At 38.3% G+C, this 20,257-nt stretch overlaps 1 protein-coding gene across 1 annotated transcript in view; it reads left to right on the top strand.

Annotated features, from left to right (window-relative positions):
• Window positions 1-19,599, top strand: part of RAB3C (RAB3C, member RAS oncogene family) — a 134,434-nt gene extending 114,835 nt beyond the window's left edge. The window contains exon 5 of the mRNA XM_086868285.1: window positions 11,398-19,599. Within this exon, the coding sequence (XP_086724411.1) occupies window positions 11,398-11,585 (188 nt within the window). The 3' untranslated portion in view covers window positions 11,586-19,599. The remainder of the gene's footprint in view (window positions 1-11,397) is intronic.
• Window positions 19,600-20,257: the final 658 nt, after the last annotated feature.

Genomic DNA, 20,257 nt, shown 5'->3' with positions numbered 1-20,257 from the left:
TTTCTGATCTCTGGATAGTAAGCTCAGCAGATGTGTAAATCAAACTCTGGCATTGTTAGAGGTCAATTTATGTACAGGGAATCGTAAATTATGGGCATGGATTTGTTATTGTTTTTAAAAATATGTGTGGTAAAAGTGCAGTCTGGTCAAAATACGTGTAACCAAGATCTCCTTGTCACGATTGCTATATAGGTAGTTAGATTAAAGGATGTTTTAAGAGAAGATCTAATCTCATGCTGGTGGTTCTTAAGTCATACATATTCATAGGTCAGTGGCCTTGTTTTTTGAAACATACATTTTTGTACTTATACCTTTCCTGCTAAAAAATTTTATCAGACTAACATACCTTCCTTTTGCACCTATCTTAATAAGTGTTGCATATGTGTAAAAGAACTCCTTGAAAGAATACATTAAATATTACTTTTTATTATTTATATATAATATGATATATATTATAATATGTAATAATTAGTGTTAATTATAATAAATTATCAATAATAAATTAAAATGATATAGTATATAATTAATATGATTATTATAATTAATTATAATATATCGCTAATATATAATTTATATTATTACTTATTTTATGAGTTAGTCCTTGAAAGATTTAGGAAAGGAAATATTTAATGGAAGGTTATATCCAGAAAATTTTTCAATATTTTTGAAGAACTGAGTTTCTCCAAGTGCTTACAACAAAACGATTAACAGCAGATCTTTATCTTTGCACAAATACCATGTCATATTTTTATATATTTTTTTCTCTATCTGTTATTCCCGTTTCTAATATTTACTCATTGTAGTGGGAGATAGGAAAATGCATTCATGGCACAAATGGACCCCAAAACCATAACTGTATACTTTTACTACAGATTTTGACAAGGTGCTGAAACGCTTAGCAACAACCATAAATTTTCACTATAGAATTTGAAGATTTTTTTAAAGTCACATAACAAATCTGAATTTCTATTCCTTGAACCATATGCCTATTAAAAAAAAAAAAAAAAAAAATTAATGCAGTGAATTGACAAGGCATCCCCAAGGTCATGAATTTATCAAGACAAGAAGGAATTCTGCATGTCATGCAGTCAATAATCCCCAGATGTAATAACCAATGCTTGACAAAAAGAAAAAAAAGAGTAATGAGATAGATATCAAAACTCATGTTTCAGGCTTTAAAGCAAATTCTAACTCCTGGGGTTTAAAATTCAATCTTTATGGAAGAAGATTATCCTCTATTTCCATATTTATCTACTCAGGGGGTTTCTTCTCTCAGATATATATCCTGTGGCTATCTCAAGGGCAGATTATTGTATTAGATAACTTGTGTCTCTCATCCAGTCATTTACTGTAGTCAGACTGCACACACAAATGTTTACATGTACAGCTGCAATCATTTCTTAAATCTGCCCAGAGACGGGGGTGAGGTGGTGTCAGGAAGAGCAAAAGAAAGCCTTTCCCTTAACTGCAGTAAGTGAACTGGCCTTGCTGGCTGGTTTGGAGGGCACCCATTGTGTTACAGACATGGGACTGTCTTTTGTTTATCTAGCAGTGAGTTGATAACATCTCTTACAGACAAGTTTTAGAAATAACAATATAGATTTTTCTGTCCAGCCAGACATTTTAAAACTGTGGGCCCTTTGAACTCAATGTTGATCACAGACACAAGCAAATACAATTCATGAGTGCTGTACAAAAACTACACTGTGACACCCTCTGTTCTCAAGTGTGGTTTTATTTTCAGCTCTTGTTTATTTGAAGTCACTGAGAAAATGAACACATGCACCTTCTGGGGTGAATATTCAAGAGATCTAAAAGAGCACTGGGCGTTTAACCCTCTGGGAAACATGGTGTTCTGTTGAGAACAGTGTTATTGGAAAGTGGGGCCTTCTTTTGGCTCCTGACCACTCTGAAAAGTGTGGCCTTAAAGTTTATTAAAAGGTGTAATCATTAATTTATTTAAATCTCTGTGCTGGCTTATTTCTCAAGTGTAAGCCAAACAAGGGGTTTAAATGAACAAGCAATAGGTCTCATTACTGTAGGAGGAGTTCTGCTCAACTGCTCAAGTATCCTGTGGTACCCCTGCATACTTTTCCTCATGGCACTACTCAAAGTTCATAAAAGAATGAAGGAATAGTTAGGAACCCAGACCTGACCTTGAAGGAAAATTACAGAATGTTTATGAGGTCAGAATCCGTCTTGTTTGTTTGAAGATTTTTTTTTAATATTTATTGTTAATAGCATGACACTGGCAATACCATCATGGATCATAGCTAAAAGCAGTGTAGTAGCTCTTTTGTGAAAGACGTATACTGGCAAACAGGCAATGATACTTTCTCTGACCATAGCAAATTACATTTGTTGGATATTGTATATATGCAATACATATATATTCAATAGGCTTTTTCTGATTTTTTCTGTGGATTTGTAGAATAATGTCTTTAAAGCCATATAGAATCATACCACCCATAACATCCTTTAAATATGCAGTCTATTTGTTATATACATATCCTTTGAACTGACTCCCTGATAGTTTTATTTGGCTTTTCTTCACTGTTATATTCTTAAAGTGTAAAATTGTTTGCTGTTATCTGCTCTGTACCTCTCTGGGTTTCAGAGAGCTCTGTCATACTCCTTTTTTCTCCATATTGTAATTCCCAGAATATTTAATTGTTCCAGGCATAAAGACACAAAGACATACATTAGTCATTCCTTATCAACCTATTCAGTACTATTTTAAAGTGTTTTACTCAGAAATCAGTTCATGATTGTTTAACACAATAGCATTATTAAAAGATTAAGGTTAAAATGAAATTAAAAGAGATGAGACCAAATAAAGTCACATAACTTTTCCTCATATAAATATCATTCCAAGAATGTGTAGGAATGTCACAAACCAGCCAATAGAGAGAAATAATTAATGCAAGATTAGTATTGATTTGGTAATCATGGCAATCACATATAAAGAAGTTTCAAATAATTCACAAATTATTACCAAAAAAAGGTATGGGATTTAATTCTTATGATATTTTTTGTCTTCACAAATATTTGCTCTGAGCAATACATGGATTGGCTATGGGGTGAATAGAAATATAGTCAGCACTTACATGCTTTAAAGCATTTTAGTAAAACAGAGTTGGAATTTCTTACAAGCAAAATGTATGCAGTCTTGCTGGCTGAATTACTCACACAGTTTTCTGAGACATTGCTCTCGTGCCTTTCAGCAAAACTCATACATTCACAAAAGTTTGGTATCAATTGTCAGAAGAGAAATAAAACAAGTGACTCACATGTCACTTGATGACTTGATGTCTTCGTTCTTCTATTCACGGTGTGTATGATACATTGATATTGTTATCTATATTCCAGCTAAGGATTAACAGGTAGAGGTGTGCACAGACCTTTGAATAGAGTATGAGTAACTGCATAGGCAAATGGATAGTTGCATATGCAGTTTTACATAGTTTTTCCATTTATTTGGGACATTCTGCCATGCCTGCTAATTAGAGACATAACTTATTATGTGTTCTTTGATTTCTCAGGTTCTCCATATGCTTTGCCATCCAGGATCAACTATGGCTAGGGGCACTCATCATGTCTAAGCATGCCCTAGGTTTCACTTGCCTGCTTTCTAAATTTATCCTGGCATGTTATTTCTCCTAGAAGCCAACATTCAATGTCAGAAAACAAAATTAAACAGGCCTTTCTGTGTGAGCTCTCACATTCTCTTCTGCAAGGGGAAGCAGAAACCAGCCCTCACAGTATTCAGGGAACCTGCAAAGGCCTCTGAATATTTTATGTGTCATGGTCAGCAGTGACTGTGACTTCAGTGTGCCTCCACATCTTACCATTCAGAGAGATAGTAATTTTACCCCTCAGAGGTGTAACTACACACCTTATCTCCATATTTTTTCTTCTCATTTGTGCAATCTCTTCCATTAAGACCTTCCTTCCTTCCTTCCTTCCTTCCTTCCTTCCTTCCTTCCTTCCTTCCTTCCTTCCTTCCTTCCTTCCTTCCTTCCTTCCTTCCTTCCTTCCTTCCTTCCTTCCTTCCTTCCTTCCTTCCTTCCTTCCTTCCTTCCTTCCTTCCTTCCTTCCTTCCTTCCTTCCTTCCTTCCTTCCTTCCTTCCTTCCTTCCTTCCTTCCTTCCTTCCTTCCTTCCTTCCTTCCTTCCTTCCTTCCTTCCTTCCTTCCTTCCTTCCTTCCTTCCTTCCTTCCTTCCTTCCTTCCTTCCTTCCTTCCTTCCTTCCTTCCTTCCTTCCTTCCTTCCTTCCTTCCTTCCTTCCTTCCTTCCTTCCTTCCTTCCTTCCTTCCTTCCTTCCTTCCTTCCTTCCTCCCTCCCTCCCTCCCTCCCTCCCTCCCTCCCTCCCTCCCTTCCTCCCTTCCTCCCTGCCTGCCTTCCTGCCTTCCTGCCTTCCTGCCTTCCTGCCTTCCTTCCTTCCTTCCTTCCTGCCTGCCTTCCTGCCTTCCTGCCTGCCTGCCTTCCTGCCTTCCTGCCTTCCTGCCTTCCTGCCTTCCTTCCTGCCTTCCTTCCTGCCTGCCTTCCTGCCTGCCTTCCTGCCTTCCTTCCTGCCTGCCTGCCTGCCTGCCTGCCTGCCTGCCTGCCTGCCTTCCTGCCTGCCTTCCTGCCTTCCTGCCTTCCTGCCTTCCTGCCTTCCTGCCTTCCTGCCTTCCTGCCTGCCTTCCTGCCTGCCTTCCTGCCTGCCTTCCTGCCTTCCTTCCTGCCTTCCTGCCTTCCTGCCTTCCTGCCTTCCTGCCTGCCTTCCTGCCTGCCTTCCTGCCTGCCTTCCTGCCTGCCTTCCTGCCTTCCTGCCTTCCTGCCTTCCTTCCCTCCCTCCCTCCCTCCCTCCCCACCCCTCCCAATCTTCATTTTATTTTTCTTTCTTTTTCTCATATTCCTACTTTATGTTTTTTCTCTCTCTCCTCTTGATTCCCAGCGCTTTGAAAATAATTTCCACCAAAAACAAGAAGAAAAATTCTTACTTCATCTTTCCCTGACTATTTGGTTTCCATTTTGTTCTTGGCTCATATTTTTATGTAGGTAATGTTTTTTCCAGGGAGACAACAGAGACATGATTGAGCTGTGATTGCCTTTCTTGAAATTAAACTATTTAGCATGCCAGTAAGTCTGAAAGTGGGACATTTGTCAGTGTTGTTGTCAGGGCTTACAGAGGGTGCAATTGTATGTGGTCTTGACCCAGCCTGCAAGAGCAGCCCTGCTGCTGAATGGAACAGGAACATGAGTGTTTCTCCAATCCTTCCAGGGCTGGGGCACAAGGCAGCAGCTCCCCAGCAGCAGGACTGGGGCACACCTTCACTTGCCTTGAGTATGAGCCCAGGGGTAACGCTCGCATTAGGCATCTGTGGGCATGTGGAGGGTACTAGGCAGCTGTGAGTTTAGGCACTGAACTGAAGAGGCATTTTTAGTGCTGTAATTTTGGCATGTAAATCAAGAACCAAGTGGGAACTGACACCTCAGCACACAGTTTGCTAGAACAGCAAGTTCTCTTTTGCCTCTGTGCCTGACTGGAGGCTGTGGTGCACAAGGCAGGGTCACCCACAGCTTAGAGAGCACGAACATATGGCTGCATCTAACTTTGCATTAAAAATGAAAATAATTGGGATCTGCTGCAATATGCCTGCTCAAACTTCCATCCTTCACTGGTTTTTAGCTCTTTTTAATGGTCAAATGTTAGTTCCAGGAGAAAGAGACAGACTGACGGCACTGACAAATACCTGTCTTTTGTTTAGTTACAACGCAGACAGGGTATTGGCAGAACAATTACAGGCTTATGTCTCCCTGGATGTTCTTTTACTGCGGGAAAAGCCAACCTGCCATTGCCTTCACATACAGAAAGCTGCATTACAGCAAAGTTATTTAATGAGGAGCAAGAGTTTGCTCAACCCATGTCTCCTGCAAACACACAAAAAAAAATCTTTGCCAGAAATCTAATTTATTGCCCAAATTCATTCATTAAAAAAAGTTTACGGAAAGTGCAATGGAAATCAGTACAACTGGAATTTATATGAAACCTTCTGTTCTGAAAGACTGGAAAATGAGATGTTAGCTAAAGCATGACCAGTAACTGCTCCTTGGATCTGTCCATTTTGGCACAGCTGACATTTTGCCACCTTTACCTTTGTTGTTAATAAATTCATCCATGCTAAAGAGTGGATAAATACCTTAACATTTCTATTAATAATCTATGTCTTCTTTTTAATTCACTGTCTTGAATGGTGATAAAGCACTGCTCTTCATTGAGATAACAGAGTCCTGTTCTGAGGCTTAATGTTGTTTCAATAATTTTCTTGTCACAGTCCAGCACCTGAGCTTTTTAAGACAGGAGAAATCCCATGCTACTGATCTAGAGAGCAAAGCATTGCAAACCAGAACTGCTGCCATACCCAGATAGCTGCTGATGTAGGAGATACTTTGAAAAACAGCAATGGTCTCCAGCTGCTTTCAGCCCTGTTTCCTAGGAGGGATGACCTTTGCAGTCATGTCATGTGTGTCCTTCCTCTCTTTGACTAGAAGATATTGACAGTTCTGAGGAAGTGGATGTTTGAGCAGGGGAGAAAGATCTTGCAGTTGCCTTGACTGACAGCCAAGGCAATGTGAATGCAAAACTTATTAGGCACTATTTATAGCAGGCAAGAAGGTAAGTGCCTGTCACTGCCCCCTCAGAACTGCCCACAGGATGCAATTCCAAGAAAATAAGGCCTTACTAACTCCTTTATATAAAGTGATATTGTTAAATTATTAATTCCCATGGCTTCCTGGAGTTTGCTTTTTACATCCCACTCTTACAAAGGCAGCAGCTTCCTGCAGCCATTTCATGCTCTTATGCTGCAGTCTCCTACTACTCTTCACAATTCTGGATTGAACAAGACAACTACAAAAGCAGCACTAAGGACCACAGTTCAAGCTTGTCTTCATGAAAGTTTAGAAGGATAATTATTGAGAGAACATTCCCTCATGGGCATCTGTAAAACATAACATCAGGGGTGATAAATTAAATTGTCTTTGTTGTAGTCAAACACTGAAACCAAAATGCCTTCCTGATCAACTGGTGAAACATCAGCATAGGTCTTGTCTGTATTGATTGTGGAAATGTGCTTAAAATTTGCTGTCTAGCCTGGGCTCTTGATGTCACATTTTCGCAGGAAGATGAGAGGGTGCAGAATGTTCTCTTTGCATATGACTCTGCTTTCTGGGTGTTTTTTCTTCCCTCTGTTTTGAAAGCAGACATAAGCAAGTGTTAATGAGCAGTCATGAAGGAGCCTCTACAGAGCCAGCTCACATGTGAGACAGAGAGGGTACAAAGTCACTAATTCTGGCTGTGTGATTCAGATAAGCCATCTAACTGCTCTGTATTCATTGTAGATCACCAGGTGAACAACAGCACCGTGGCAGTGCCTTGTCTAGCTCTGCTGCTGTAGTGCTCTGTAGGAGCTGCCAAGAGCTTGCCAGCTTTCTTTGAGTCAGTGGTAGGGAAAGCGGGAAAGAATCATCAAAGGAAAATAAAATTAAACACAAAATAGGCATTTAAATATCGTATTGCATGCACCACACACTTTGTACGTATGTTCAGGCAACACTTCTATGTTTTGGATTTTTGAGTTTCAACTCTGCTCTGCCTTACCTACCCACTTACCTCTTGGGCTTGTCATGTCTTTGCAATAATCTCCCCTGCCTGGCTTCATCCACATCAGCAGTACAGATCATCACAGGTGGTGGGAGCATGGTGTTCTTTGAGGTCTGCTTCCCTGGGCATCATCAGATAGCTGCCTTGCTTCACACTTATACCCTCATGGAAAATGTTTCCTCTCCGTTAATAGTAAGCAGTGGAAAAAAGCCCTGAAGAAAGTACTTAAAGTCATAGAACTTAGGCTGTCATACATAGGGATTAATGAAGCTTAGGGTGTCTAAGAGCCATTAGCAAAATAATTACAAGATGAGTCAGGAGAGAAGGAGGTGTCATGGGGAAAAAAGATCTACAAAATATTCTGTAACAGAATGAAAACAAACAGAGTTCAAGTTCTGACTCCGGGCACACTCTGCTAGGAAAAGTGCTGCATAACTCCTTGAAACTGTTTCACAGTCAGGGTTTTGGTTGAACAAACAAACCAGCCAAACGAACCAATCTAATTTGTTTGGGTATCTTTCACAAGGTAACACTCACATGAGAAATTGAATCCCTTGCCCAGGACAGTCAGTTGCTTTTTGGGTGGCTACAGGAGCCTCTCTTGCACGGGTCTTTGTAATGGTGTTTTTGGCTGCATCAGATGAGGTTCTGAACTCCTATTCTGCTGAATTTTTGTAATCCAGTGGGTCCTACTTGTTCTGTACATACCACAGTGCTTTGATGGCAATTATCAGAAACTGCACAAACCTTTTCTTAACTGTCTTAGTTGACTTCAAAAGACTCTTCTGTGTTACCATTTCTGCACCTGTTAGAACAGTTTCCATCTTACCTATGTGCAGCTGCATCTGTTTTACAGCAGAAACTGCCTGGAAGGAGCTCACATATATGCCCCATTCTCTTCTTGGGAAGATGGATGTTTATTTGCACATTCGAGCGTATAAATAGCACCTATCATAGGCCTACACACAGCAGGAGCTGTTTGGACTGATTTCCAAGACTGTCCAAAATTCCCACCTGTACTGTTCCAGTAAATAACTGGATTTGGGTGCTCAGCCACTTTCTCTCAGGTCTGATCATTGTCTCATTTATGCAGCAAAGCCTAGCCTAGAAGGTTGAGGCAATTAATATCTAAGGTGATGGAATCATAGCATGATATGCAACTACACCACTGCTAAGACTGCTATTTCCTTCTTATATCAAAATCATATCTAAAATTTCACAGAAATCACCACAGCTGTATTTTATTTGAATCAATTATGTTGTGCTTGACACTGTAACTTTCCATTTGACCTGGAGAATGGGTGCTTTGTAAGTTTTTCATGATGTTCTTATGGCAAAACATCCTCACTATAATAGTGGGTCTGTTTTCTTGATTATATTTAAGATACTTGTTACAGTATTTCTTGACATGCACCTCCTCTCTTCTTTGTGACTCTTTTCCTTTCATTTTCTGCTTTTCTCTGTACAGATCTCTTACCTAGATATCATATCTGCTATTTCATGATTATGCTCATTATTCCATCTTTATAACTGCAAAAACTCTTCCACTCCTAAATGTCCTTAGGATTCAGTGTTCTTCCTATCATCTCCAAAGCTCTGGTGTACCATTCCCCTGTTGTCACTCAGCTCTTCTGCCCTGTGGTTCTGCTTGTGGGGAACAGCTTCTTTCCTCCTCCTTCCTGTGGAGAAGACACTAAGAGTTGTGGAAGATTCTTGACTGTGTTGTGGGGCTAGAGTTGCATCAGGGTTTCAACACAGCATACTGAAATTTTGGAGGATCTTCCTTTCCCCAAGAAACTCTCAAATTATCTGAACAGCTTTCTCCTCTATGGAGGTCTGCAGGAGGGCCAAAGCCATGAGCAAGTGATGCTACACTGGCTTTCCCCATTTTTTTTCTAGTTTAGAACAAAGGAATGTGTGAGCAAAGCTCAACTAAAGCAATATCATAGAGATTCAAACTGTATCCCTGTATGTAATTTTTGTAGAAGGTCTTTTACTATTCACAGTTTTCCTGCTTTGTGGAGAAATGTGGAATGGAAAGGTTTTTATGCCAATGTATTCTCATACTGGTGAGCTTACTCTCACTCTTACACTTCTTCCTGATACTAACAGAAGTCATATGACCAAACAAATCCCTGTATAGTATTTGTAACTCTTGTTATCTAAACTCCCTATGAACACAACTCCCCATGAAAGCACCTAGCTTTTGTTGGTGCTTAGCTCCTATACATTTAGATATTTTAGTACTTCGTGACACTTCAGTCCAGCACATTACATAAATTTAAAATATGAAAAAAAATTCAGAGCAGAGTTGAGTTTGCACGTATCTTATTACTTCTTGCTGGGTTATCATGCCAAGCTAAATATAATTATCTGCAGTAAATCTAAGGTAGAACTCATATTACAAAAGCTGCATGGAAAGCAGTTATAGGACTGAATGTGTAGATTGCATTCTGTTTTGATAGCATACTGGATACATAAAACTAGTGTGACCAAAGTACTTGCATTTAAATTTCACATGGCCTTTCAAAACAGAATAAAACAAAACATTAAAAAACACAAACCAAACCACCAGACCCACAAATATCTCTCCTTCTACCAGATTTCTGTCCTTCTACCAGAAGTTTCAAGTAATTTAAATTTTCTGACAGGGATTTTTCTCATAATTAATGACAGTGGTAGTTGCACATTAATATTCAGATTTAATCAGAAGAAAAAAAAATAGTTATGCAAAGGCAATTGTTTCAATATTAAATCCATAGGTAGTGGAAAGACAGGAATGGAAGAAAATTGTGAGTTATCAGAGAACGGGTCAGCAATGTCATAACTGGGGAAAAATGTGGGAAAAGTCCTACAACAAAATAAATTAAAGAACACAAATGCTTTGCAAAGGAAACAAGCATGAGGAAAGACCCAGCTCTGGCAGAAGCCTTCTAGGTTGTAGCCTGACTGCCAAGCTGCAAGCCTGGCCTAGATGAATGAGACACATCTGGGAGGTGAGACATGGTACAAATGGGAGCAGAGAAGAGAACTTAGGAAAACTGGAGAGCTTCGAACAGCTGTCTCTGCTCCATAAAAACTTCCAGTGTCCCTTAAGGGCTAAGGATAACTCTGGTTTTTGCCTTTGGGATAATCACTGGGAATGAACAGATAAAAAGTCCTTCTGTATAAATTATGATGTTTTCTTCCTTATGTGCATTTCTGGGGTTTTTTATCAGTTCTGTTTGAGGAGTTAGGAATTCCTTTGGTCCCATGGATTCCTGTTTGTCTTTAGTAATTACAAAATTGCAAAAAAATCTTTTCTTGTTTTGCTTGGTTCTTTATCTGTACTTTTCCAAGTATTATTTTGTATTTTCGCACCACCTTAATAACACAATGGAAATTGGTGTTTCCAGCTGAATAATGCTCAGAGGGATGTAATATTTAGAGATGGAGCAGCAGATTACTTGTTCCCAATGGCTGTATATATAGGGCATTCCTAAAATAATACTCTGAAACAGATTAAACTGCATTAAAGTAGAATTTTTCTAAGGGAATATATTTGGAGTGGTCCTGACTTTATCCAGCCTTGTATAAAGCCAGCAGCACTAGTGTACTTACTCTGATTGTATTACAATTTTAACTGCTCTTTTTTCATATTTGTGCCCTCACATGCTTCCTTTCTGAATGTCTTTTGCTCAAGAGAAATTTGTATATTTATTTGAGATACCGAAATATCCCTAGAACATAAATATGTTGTTTATTTTCTTAGGATTTGAATTTTTTGAAACAAGTGCCAAGGAGAACATTAATGTCAAGCAGACGTTTGAGCGACTTGTGGATATCATCTGTGACAAAATGTCAGAAAGTCTGGAGACGAATCCCACCATTGCTGCCAGCAACCAGAACACACAGCTAAAGGACACCCCTCCTCCACAGCAGCCCAACTGCAGCTGCTAATGCAGCAAAGGCAGCTCCAGTGTGTTCTATTGCCAACAGAGTATTTATGAATGGTCTATATGTGTTTATTTATACTGTCTTACTGATTTGTTTGGGAGAACATTCTTGTTCTACATCATCAGCTGTTTGGATATGCATATGGGGATGGAGCAGTTTTAAATCTGAAAGGATTATCTATATTTTAGAACCTGGCTTTTGCATGCAGGGTATATATTCATTTCTCTTTTCTTTTTACTCTTTTATGTCACACTTCAGCTGGTACCATGTCCTCAGACCATGTTTGCCTATAATTGTCTCTCACTTCATTGGTTTTAAGTTATATAGTTGAAACTTTAGGGTAGTGGTCAGGGTGTTTTGAGTTAACTTCCTGATGCCATTTGTGTATTTTCATGATTGAAAATTAATTTAGAAGTATTTCTGTAGTGAGCTAATCCCTCATTCTGTCCAGATCACTTGTACAAGGGACACTTCTTGGAGCACATTGCCTTGGCAAATCTACACTCACTATATTACACGTCCTGTCTGACTGAAAACTGCAAAATTTGAAGGAAGATAGATCCTGGGCCCAAAGCCATCAAAATGCCCTGTGAATTTCCAACTGGATATGGATATTCAGTCCAGAGTCTCAGAGATATTAGGTACCTCATCCTGTAGGGACAGCTAGTGTATTTATTTTTAAATAGTCTGCATGTCTAGCTAATAATTTTCTGAAACTGGACTTAATTTCTCAATCCATTATTATGGAGATCCTAGTCTTACCTATCCCTGTAGTAGAATGCTAGTTAGCTCTTTCCATTTCTGCCTGCATGAGACATTAACCACTCAATCCTATATTATGTCTGACAGAGCCAAATCCATTTTGTTTGGTTGTTCATAGCCAAAAGCTGCCTTGTCACGTTGTTGTCAAATCTGTGTGCTTCAGTTTTCAGGAATTTCATCTCCCATTCAGTCACTAGACAGCTACCACCACAGTGGCTTCCAATATCTGCATTTTGCTCAGAACTATTGCAGAAATGTTGATGGTGTCGGTGAACTGAAGTTTGAACTCATTTTTTTCTATTTATTTTGGCAAGAGAATTGGGATTTTTAAAACTTTAGGAGTAATAAAAAACTGTCAACATTTCTAATCTTAGGCTGAATACATTGAAAAGATCATCAAAAGAATGTGAAGATAGCAGAATAAAGTACAGAAATTCATTTATAATAAAGTGTTGAAATAGTTGTATTTCACAGTTTTTACTCCGCTAGAAACTGGTGGAAGTTTCTTCCTGAATATCCTGAAGTACTTTGTACAACCGCTTTACTTGCATCACAGTGACTTTTTTTTAACTAAACAACATAATTGAAGAAGCACCAATTATTTTATTTTTCCAATTATACAGAATTTAAGACAAGGCTGGCATTTTTTAAACTGTCAGCAATGAGGAAAATCTGAAAAATAAAAGGAATTAACACATAGTATATTGAATGTCTCAACAACTGCAAAGAAATCCTTCTTTACAGTTTATGTTTTTTGGAGGTAATTTATATAACTCCTGATATACACTAAGAGAAAAATGGCCGCTTTTTAAAAATTGATTAAATAATCTGAATACACTTTGACACAATAAAAGTTACTTCCAAACAAGGCATATAGACACATGTAAAATAGATATTCTAGAAGGGTACTACCTGGGATGCCTAATTTAAATGAATCAATGCTGTCTGCTGTCTTCAGTCTGGGTTTTAAAGCCATGTCTGTCCTCTTAGCTAGTTTATTTAAGTACTTTTCCCCCTAGTAGACATGGAGGCTGATTTCCCTCTATGAAGAGAAAGCACCCTCCTTTTTTAGAGTGGAGGACCATCCAGGTAGAAGTGGTATGTGGTATCCAAACCATGATCCTGTCTCTCTCCAGGATGTTTGTTTTTTTCCCTCCCCCATTTAAGACATCGTGTCTTAATGCTATGTGTGCTAAGAGACTTTCACTAGTACCCTTTCACCCACTTGGTGCCAGCTGATTGGAAAAAACAAAAGCGATACAAAGTTAGGCATACTTCATTTGAGATGTCTGCTGGGCAGTTTTACATGCTTATCTTGTTATGTCAGTGATTCTTGCTCCAGAAGAAGGAGCAGGAAAACCTTGAGACAGAATCCAGCTTCAGCTCTCAAGTTCTTAAGACAAATCTTAGGTTGTATTATTCATCTGAACCATCTCAGGCAAGGAGGGGAGAGACATAATCACGTTGTCAAGGATCGTGGGCATATCCTGAATCATGCAGCTTGGCTAGAAGTGCAAGTATTCTTCCAGCTTTGCTCTGAGATGTTTGATGTGAAATGGTCATCTCCTGTGCACAGTGCAATAAGGAAAAAAGACTTCAAGGTGTCCCTTGAAAAACAAGCAGCCACACTTTGCTTGTATCCTATTACAATGAATTTAAGACCCTCCCTGTCTGTGTCTATGACCATTTAGACTCTAATAAGTGGTAGAAATACATTATTGGCATATATCTTTTTAAACAAATTGAGTGGTAGATAAATAGTTCTTTATGTAAATGGGATTAATTAATTGCTTTTCATTTTGCATAAGGAGTCTGGGCAGAAGAGTAACAGCAAAATCTAAGGAGAACCTCTGCTTAAAGTTTCTGAGGCAACTAACCTGCTAGGCCTCCAGACATATCTGGCCTTCTGCATGAGATAGGGTGGCTGGAGGAAGCAGCTGTCAGAGTAGTGTTGCTCCTTGAGTGCTAAAAATGTGTTAAAAGGAAAAAGCTCATCTGAAATACAGCAGCAGAATGAGTCGTTATCTAAAATCTCCTTGGAACTTTGTACTAACACTCAGGCATTGTCATAGAGTTGAGAGTTAAATTAATTTTTAAAAGGTTCAAATAAAATCCTTGGAGTTTTTAAAGATCAGACTGTCTAAAACCCTGGGAAAACCACTCAGCCTTCTCAGCTGACACTGTTTTGAGTATAAGGTTGGAAAGGATGACCTGCTGTGGTCCCATTAAACCAAATTTGTCCTGTCATGACTTTCTCTGAAACTGAAAATGTGTACAAGTTCAAGAAGGCTTTTTCTTTTCAGTCTGGGTTACCCACCATTGGAAAAGTAGGCTTTGATTTTTCCATCACAGGTTGGTTTTTGCAGTCCCATGCTTCACAGTAATATTGAGTTTTCTGCTATAAAGTTGGTCACATTTAGATCATGAGCATCATGATCTAGTACCTCTCTCAACTAGAACTTGCCTTTCATAGACAAAGTGTAAAGGTAGAAAAGCTTTTGAGAAGTAACTTACTGTGCCTTCCCTAAATATTCCAAGAATTCTGAAGGGGACTAGCAGTGTTAGAATTTTTATTCTATCTAAAATTATGCCTTGGCCTCCTATGGAATAGAATATCCAATAGCAGCCGGTGTCAATCTGGTTCAACTCCTCTTGACTTACATGATAGAACTGTAGTTTTCACAACTTGATCAAGGGCTTAAATTTAAACAATCAATGCCTTGTTTTTCACATATATCCAGTAGTCACTGATTATGAGTTCCTGGAGGAGACAAGCAGGTTTTGGTTATATTCCTGATCTCTCCAGTAGTGTGGCACAATCCCTTCAGGTACCAGGATACAAAGCATGATATTTTGTGTTGGAAGAGGGGAAGGCTTAGATGAAAACTGGGATAGCAGAAACAAAACTACTTTCAGCCTCATCACAAATATTAGTGAAAAAGTTCTTGCACACCTTGCATTAATTTGTTGTCACTTTCAACATAGAAATAAGACTGAATGTCACAGCAAGTCATTGGTCCAGCCATAGATACCCCCTTCAGCTGAGATTTACCCACTTGGTGAGATACAGCAGTTGATACAGAGAGTATGTTAAATTTCTGAGAGATGAGATGCCTTTAGGCAGAGTCCTGAGCTCCATAGTGCCAGCTGAAGCCGAACTAATAGTACACAATCCTTTCTTCGTGTTGTGATCTAGACTAAAGCTAATAGCAGCAGGCTAATCCTGTGCATGGGCACTAGCCTTATCATGCTCTGACAATGTGTTGCTTGTTGCATCTTCAAGCTACTGGTCAGAAAATACCTAGGGAGCACCCAGGAACATGGGGATTGACTGGTTCCTGAGGTGCCTCTGGCACCAACCTGCCAAACAGCTATCCAGCCCTGCTGGGTTGAACAGTCAGGTGCACGGTTTTGATTCTTTCAAGAGTTCATGCTCACAGGTTACAAGTGCAACTGACTTAATACTGTGTCTGTTATTTTTGGTGGTGGTGGTTAGTTTATTTAGACTTGTTCATTTGGTGTTTAAAATAAATATAAACCAGCCTAATTTTCTGTCAAAAAGTACTTTTTCTCACTGAACAGCTTTGTAAGTGACTGTTACCTGGAATTGTTTGTTCCTTTGTGCTTATACTTAATGCAACGCCTACAGAAATTACCTGAGCAACTACATCTGTGTGGCCTTTCCCAGAGCACGAATCTGAAAGATTAAATTTTCTTCCCAGTCTGCTCAGCTCTGTATATTCAGCTGTAACACCTGCATCTTCATTTCAAAAATGAAGTGATTTCAGGATGCATAAAATTGCTGAAATTTGATCCTAACTTTGAGAATGCTTTAAATTTGCTATTTTTAGGAAAAAAAAGTAGCAAAAATTCTGAATTTTGTGGTTATGTGTTTGTTTCTTCAGAGCAGACTAGTGATGTTGCAATTGCATTCCAAGAGAAACCCCCTTACGAAGTCCACCCCTCCTGAGCTACTCTTTTCTGTATTTATTTTTAAGAAGTAATTTTTATTATTTACATTTTTATGGGCATCAGCTAAATTTCAGTTCTGATGACAGACTGATTCCTCCTTGGCCTGTTTCATATAGACTCACAATGTGTGAGCTTAGTTCTTTTTTAGCATGACAGATTTAGCAATGTGAAACCATGAGTTTGAAGCCTCATAGATACATCCCCAGGGGGTTTAGCATCATATCTTCACTTATGCCAACAGGGGAAAAAGTTGTGTTAATTCACACTATTAATCCATACATTCTGATTCCAGATTCTCCAAGGCTGATCACTTGTCCAGTCTCATTTAAAAAGGCAGTGCACTTCAATTATTTGAATGAACTCTATCAGTTTTATTTAGGAGTAAATGTAGTTCACCTTTGCAAATTAAGCTTTCTTTTTGCTTTCCTTTTGTTTATCCATGGGTGCTCAGTGAAGCAGAATTTGTGACTACACACATATTATATGCACATATATATGATTGTACATCTTTGACACTCATTCATTTTCCCCTGTAACTTGTTTATATTCTGTGCCACCTTGCCCAAATTTATCCTTAAATTGTCATTTCTGCTGGAAATCAAATGTGTTAAATTTGAAGACCATAGGTTTAGTAACCATGGTTCCAGCAGAGGTGGATGGCTTGTCATTTGTACAATAAGGTACTTGTTATCTGATCTGGGGGAAAGCAAAAGTCCTGATTTTCACATAACTTCACGTTCACCTATAACACACAGAAATGAAAGTTAGATAGAAATTGTTTACCACATCTGGTGATAAATTTCCTTGAGTAATTCTGACATGTACCTGCAACTAGTGATATATGAAATGTTTGTGCTGTAAGTCCTGTTTGGTATTTTGTCAGTAATGTCAGATGTGTTGTGACTCAGTTGGATCGTCACCATGTGTAACCTATGTACTAGCGTTTGTGAATTTCAAATGTCTTACATGTTGCATGAAGAAAAAAGTTATAAAAATTGATATTTTTTCTATTTTCTAATACCTCAAGACTGAGGAATCATGGGCCAATAAGTGCAATATTTAATTATTTACTCAGTGTATATAAACTTGTGTGAAAGGGAGAAGCATCATGTTTGTGTGATAAGCTGTTGATGATGCCTGTGTGGCTTAAGATTTTTAGTAAATGTACACGTCTTGTAGAAATATTATATAGTAAACACTTTACCAGTGTAGTGTAAGAATATTCTTAAGTAACCTAAACTATTTTTCATATATAAGACTATGGTTAAAGATATTTGTATGTTTACTGCAAGTGCATGTCAATTTTACTTTTAGAGTTCTGAATGTCCTTTTTTGGGAATTGTCATGTTACACCAACACTACTTTGACAGGCCTTCAGTCAGAAAATACTTAAAACCATTTATAAACTGCCTGCCTATATTTTTTAAAGCATGTTCTCTAGAAGCATTAAAAGAACCTTGTAGAGCTCAGCATTTATGGTGAGTTAATTATTTATTCTTAGAGTCTGTTAAGTGCTCTGTCTGCCTATATTGCATAATATCATGTGGACAAGTTTTCTTTAATCTGATACAGTTAACTCATAATATTTACCTGAAGTAATAAATAGGGATATCCAATATTCTTGAAGATGACTTGTCAAACTTTGGTTGGTGCCCTGGTTTAACATGTTTGCAAACAACTTCAAGGTCACAGTCAGCAGCACAGCAGAGTAGTGACCTTAATTGGTCGCTTTTGACAATTAAGTTTCTTAACTTCTCTAGATACTAAAAGTGGAAGATACCCCTTTAAAGATACTGATCCACATTCTTCACTTCATTTTCACATGGCTTTCAAAGTTCAACAATTTCAGTATTAGGAATAAAGTGAGGTACAAATGGAAAAAAAATTGCAGGCCAGAGTCTAACCTAATCTAAATTAAAATTAGACATCCAGTAATTTATTTATTCCTGCTTCCTTGCATAGTTCTAATTCACTAAGACCATAAGCAAGGCCATCAGCACTCAGCAATATCTTTGCATACATTTGGGACCTTAAACTCTGAATCACTGATCTGCCATGGGTTCCCAGCTGTGCCCACAGACCTTGAAGAAAAGCTCATTCTGTTAATTCTTGCTAAATCTTCAGTTTGAAAGGCATGTGTCATCTGCACTGAGAATTTTCTGAACAGAGACAGGCCACTGAGTCTGGGCCATGAGGAGGAATTGGGGAATTGTTTTTGCCAGATAATTTTCCTAAAAGAGTATATTCGTTAGTACCACACTAAAAAGTACATAAGTAGATTTTTAGTTTGATCTGATGCATTTTTGTGACAATGTTAAGAGGTTGAATAAGTTATGGTTGGTCGTTGTGTTGTTTTGTTTTCTATTTATTTGCTAGATCTGTAAAAGAATGAAATTCTAAGGCCTACTGGAAACCAGTATCAAGGGTTTCCTTTGTGATATCATCAAATACATTCTCTGAGAAAGCAAAGTAGCCAAATTGCATTAAGTAGCACATGACAGTACTTGCAATGACCTGAAAAGTCCTTAAAAAAATTTTTTTGTACCTAATGCCGTTAAAACTTCTGCAAAATTATATAGACCAGAGTGAAATGGAAATGTATGTAGGTAGAAATTTGGGATTGCTTAACATTAAAAGGAAATTATTGGCATTATTATTGCTGAGCAACAAAGTAAGAGTCGGAATATGGGGTACCACTAAAATGGAAATACACAGTCTGCTACAGGACTCCCTAAACTTTTTATTGTTAAGTGACCTGACAGTTCAAGGGCTGGAAGATAATTTTACCTAGCTTTTTTATAATTCCTCATAGACATGTGATTGCATGCATGAAAATAAATGCTTACCTTGATAACATATAGCTGTTTTGGTTCTCTCAAACCAACTTGTTTTCTGAACTGTTCTTGAAGAAAAATTGAAGTACGTGTTTAGGATACCTTCAGGAGGGGGTGAGACTCAATCTGTGCCTTCTCCCCTGACTCTTACTGCAATATAGCTACTGTGGTTTTAAAAAATTATGTTAGCTAAAAATGCTGCTGGGTGATAAATTTTGTGAATCTTTTCCATAAATCCATGGAAGCTCTTGTCTGAATGTTCAGTACAAGTTTTATCCACATGGAGAGTTTTAATTCTGTGCAAATGTAATGACCATGTGTATTCCATTGGATATTCTGTTTGTATGTGACTTCTGTATACCAAGTGGAGTTTGTTTAATTTTTTTGCTGAAAGTTTTTTTTTTTCCTTTTGCAATTAAAATAAATATTCAAGAGACTATATTCACGAATATCTCAGTTGTAGTGACATGGTCTTACATCCCACTCCCCTCTCCTCATTTATTTCCTTTTACTTACTAAAACTGGAAAAGAATACCTTCATTTTTGACTAAATGATCAATGAAGATACCACATCTGCAATAACTCATTTCACTAATATCCCCTCAGTAGCACCGGTGACTGTAGCTCTGCATAAATTCTCCAGAATTCACTGGAGGCTTTCCCTTAACAGTCTGAAGGAGAAAGATTTTTTAGACATTTCCCTAGCAAAAACTCACTGCTTCTGTGCTGACCCTTTAAAATAGGGCAAAGTTTTTTCTTTTGATTTTTCACTATCTAAACTTGTAAACCTTATATAGGCTTCATGGATGCTGTTCTTAGTTGATCATGTAATCTTAGTCCAAATGTTCTTGGTCCATCTCAGTTCTGGTGAATGGTTATTTCACACAAACTATGACGTATCACTGTCCAGTTATTGCTTTTTCCAGCACTTACACACACATTTGTGCTAGTTTGAACCCTGCTGTGACTCCTGAATTTATTTTCCTTTGACATGAATCCTAATCTGTTGATCAGGTTGCACCATCCCCTGTCCTCCCCAGCTCCTGCCAGCAGGTGTCCACCTAGAAACTCCTTTAGCATATGTCCCTTCTCACTGTTCTACTGTGT

The sequence above is a fragment of the Cyanistes caeruleus genome, chromosome Z (assembly GCF_971803275.1).
Source record: "Cyanistes caeruleus chromosome Z, bCyaCae1.hap1.1, whole genome shotgun sequence".
Taxonomy (NCBI): Eukaryota; Metazoa; Chordata; class Aves; order Passeriformes; family Paridae; genus Cyanistes; species Cyanistes caeruleus.
Note: the sequence above shows the minus strand (reverse complement) of the source record. Positions and strands in the feature narration are given on the sequence as shown.